At 36.2% G+C, this 3766-nt stretch overlaps 1 protein-coding gene across 1 annotated transcript; it reads left to right on the forward strand.

Annotated features, from left to right (window-relative positions):
• The first annotated feature begins 818 nt into the window (after positions 1–818).
• Positions 819–2922, forward strand: LOC148550414 (uncharacterized). The gene is made up of 3 exons (XM_088492417.1): positions 819–2211; positions 2301–2672; positions 2769–2922. The coding sequence occupies exons 1-3, from the start codon at positions 834–836 to the stop codon at positions 2918–2920; spliced, it is 1902 nt and encodes a 633-aa protein (XP_088348543.1). The 5' UTR covers positions 819–833; the 3' UTR covers positions 2921–2922.
• The last annotated feature ends 844 nt before the right edge of the window (positions 2923–3766 follow it).

Here is a 3766-nt window from a genome sequence, read left to right on the forward strand (position 1 = left end):
GGGCATCTGAGTTAAAAAAAAATAACATATGAATCTAGTTAAATATCCTTCAGGTTCAATCTATTTTTCAAGTCGTGTTGAGTCTCGAACACTTTTATTACCCTTTCAATCTGTTTGCTGCTTCTGAATATGTTCTGATCTTGATTTTTGTTTTTGATTTTCTATGCTGCCTATTCTGTTTGCTGCTTCTGTTTGCTGCTTCTGAATATGTTCTGATCTTGATTTTTGTTTTTGATTTTCTATGCTGCCTGTTCTGTTTGCTGCTTCTGTTTGCTGCTTCATGAATATTTTTGTTGCTTCTGAATGGAAATAGTTTGAAATTTTTATTTTACCTGAATCAGTTGATTTCTGTGACTGTCAAGCTGCGTGAACAAATTATAGATGTTTTCTGAAGTTGTTTTCTTGTCTTTGATTTTCTGATTGTTATAGATGGAACAATCACAAAGTAACCCACAGCCACAAGATAATGCTGTTCAAGATTCTCAAACTGGTTCATCTAGAGGTAAATCTGATCCAGCTTGGCAGTATTTTACGGTGAAGTATGACAAAAATAACAAGGCTTAATATACATGTATTTTCTGCTTGAATACTTACAATGGAGGGGGGATATATAGAATGAAATATCATCTTGCAAAAATTTCTGGACAAATTAAAGTTTGTAACAAAGTAACTGAAGATGTTGAACTTCAATTCAAAAGGCTTTTGGAGGAAAACAAAAAAATAAGGCAGAAAAAAGAAAATTTACAGCTGATTGTTATGATGTGGAAAGTGAAACACAAGCGGAAGAAGAGGGTGAAGCACTTAATCCTGTACAACCTCCGGCTCCTGCAACAATGGGAGACAAAGGAAAGAGAAGAGCGATTGCTGCTACTCCAATTGGAAGTTATTTTAAGGAAAGGACTACGCTAGGCTCTCAACCAACTTTGAAAAGTGTCTTGGCCAGTAAACAAGTTAAACACAAGGTTAAGTTGGGGCTTGCAAGATGGATCATTGATGCACGGATTCCATTCAATGCAATTCAATCGCCTTACTTTCAACCTGCCTTGGACGGCGTTGCTGCAATTGGACCTGGTTTCAAGGGACCGTCGTATGATGAAATGAGAGTTCATTTCCTGGCCGATCTTAAGAAGGAGTGTCAGTTGCTTGTTGAAGGTTATAGGAGCTCGTGGAAAAGGACTGGTTGTACACTGATGGCAGATGGCTGGACTGATCAAAGGCAGTGTACGTTAATTAATTTTCTAGTTTATTGTCCTGCTGGTATGTCATTTGTTAAGTCTATTAATGCTTCTGATATGATAAAAACTGCCAATACCTTGTTTAAATTTTTTGCTGAGGTTATTGAGTGGGTTGGGTCTAGTAACATTGTGCATGTGGTTACTGATAATGCTGCGAATTATGTATCTGCTGGAAAACTCATTCATGAAAATTATCCAAACATTTTTTGGTCTCCTTGTGCTGCTCATTGCATCAATCTTATCTTGAAAGACATAGTAAGTCTTCCTCACATAGCTGACCTTGCCTCTCGTGCTTCTAAAGTGACTGTGTTTGTTTACAATCATATGATTTTCTTGTCATGGCTTAGAAAAAGAAAAGAGTGGAAAGAAATTGTTCGACCAGGAGTAACACGTTTTGCTACTGTTTTCATTACTTTGAAAAGTATATATGATCATAAAGAAGACTTACAATCATTAGTGGTGGACAAATATTTCACTTCTTATAAATTATCCAAGAGTGTCAATGGGAAGATGGTTAGTTCAATTATCTTGGATAGTAAGTTTTGGGAGGATTGTTTTACTACTGTTATGCTTGTTGGTCCTCTAATTAAGTTATTGAGACTTGTTGATGCCGATGAGAAACCTTCTCTGGGTATTGTGTATGTGGGCATGCAAAGAGCCAAAATTAATATCAAGACAATGTTTAGAAATAGGAAATTTGCATACACACCTTATACAAGTATCTTGAAAATGCAGTGGGATAAGCATTTGAAGCGTGACCTCCATGCAACAGCATACTTTTTGAATCCAGATTTCTTCTATAGTGAGGGGTTTGTTGAGAAGGAAAATATCTTGAGGTCTTTGCTTGATTTATTTGATATTGAAACTCCTTGTGATGACTCGGTTGCCACAATGCAAGAGATACAGTTGTATCGAGATCGAAAAGGAAGTTTTGGAAGGGAAAGTGCATTGAAAGCAATTAAGAGACTTGAACCTGGTAAGTATTTATATTTCTATGTTCAATTTACTTTGAATGTTTTTTAAATATTGAATGAGAATTGATGGTTGAATTTCATATCCTGGTAGATGAATGGTGGAGGCTACATGGTGGGAGTGCTCCTAACTTGCAAAAAATGGCAATTCGCCTTCTTCATCAAACATCTTCATCATCCGGCTGCGAGAGGAACTGGAGCCTCTTTGAACAAATCCATTCAAAGAGGAGGAACCGATTAGAGCATCAAAGGCTAAGTGACATTGTTTATGTCACTTATAATCTACGCCTTCAATCTAGAATACATCGCAAGAAGAAGAATTATGATCCAATTGACATTCAAAGCATTGACATAGTAGATTTTTGGGTAATGCCGGATGAAGATGATCCTGAATTTACTAATGGAGACATCGAAGGCATTGAAAATTTAATTTATACGGATAATGCTATGCTTTCATATCTGAAAGGTGATTGAAATAGCAAAACTTGTTTCATTTCCTCTCAATATCTGATGTAAAGTTGTAACTTTAATTTTTTCTTGGTTTTCTATTTTATTTTATTAGATGGAGGAGATGTGGAACTTGATGTGGATTTCCCTAATGTTGCTGATTCTTCAAATACAGCTTCTTTTGGTGGTACTTCTGATGATGGTGGCTTTGGATTACCTGTTTATGATGGAGATGTTGGAACACTTAATGAAAATTATGATTTTTGATGAGTTGCACCTTTGATTAGTTGAAAACTTGCTAGTAATTGTATCTTTTGAATGTAGAACATTATGGGTTTGTCATTATGTACGTTTTATTTTTTGTTTAGTTATAAACTTTGATGTTTGAAGTTGTTTGTGAACCTCTAATCTTAAGTAATGGATAATTTATTATGTGAAATATTAAATTTTATTAAGTTAGAAATTATTGAATTTATATACTTAAGATTATTTTAAGTTTTTTAATAATTTTATTTAATATTTAATTAAACCGGTTGAACCCCGGTCGAACCAGTGAACCATTGAACCAGTGACCTCACCAGTTTATTGACTGGTCCGGTTCTCGCAACCTTGGTATTTTCTGACTGAAATTGAGGGACCTGAGCAAAAATCTGATTCAGAGGCTGAAAAAGGACTGCAGATGCTGTTGGATTCTGACCTCCCTGTACTCGAAATGGATTTTCTGGAGCTACAGAAATCCAACTGGCGCACTCTTAATTGCGTTGGAAAGTAGACATCCAGGGCTTTCCAGCAATATATAATAGTCTATACTTTGCCCGAGTTTTGACGACGCAAATTGGCGTTTAACGCCAAGTCTTTACCCTATTCTGGCGTTAAACGCCAGAAACAGGTTGCAAACCAGGGTTAAACGCCAGAAACAGGCTACAACCTAGCGTTTAACTCCAAGAGAAGTCTCTACACGTGTAAAGCTCAATGCTCAGCCCAAGCACACACCAAGTGGGCCTCGAAAGTGGATTTCTGCACGATTTGCACTTAGTTACTTATTTTCTGTAACCCTAGCTACTAGTTTAGTATAAAAATAACTTTTAGAGACTTACTATGGACCTCATGACA

The sequence above is a fragment of the Arachis ipaensis genome, chromosome B7, assembly GCF_059453495.1.
Source record: "Arachis ipaensis isolate K30076 ecotype BB chromosome B7, ASM5945349v1, whole genome shotgun sequence".
Taxonomy (NCBI): Eukaryota; Viridiplantae; Streptophyta; class Magnoliopsida; order Fabales; family Fabaceae; genus Arachis; species Arachis ipaensis.

Excerpts from the sequence above, each read along its gene's own strand:
- LOC148550414 (XM_088492417.1), top strand. The coding sequence starts at position 834 with ATGGGAGACAAAGGAAAGAGAAGAGCGATTGCTGCTACTCCAATTGGA. Across the intron at positions 2,212-2,300 it reads AATTAAGAGACTTGAACCTG|ATGAATGGTGGAGGCTACAT; the intron begins GTAAGTATTTAT and ends ATATCCTGGTAG. Across the intron at positions 2,673-2,768 it reads TATGCTTTCATATCTGAAAG|ATGGAGGAGATGTGGAACTT; the intron begins GTGATTGAAATA and ends TTATTTTATTAG.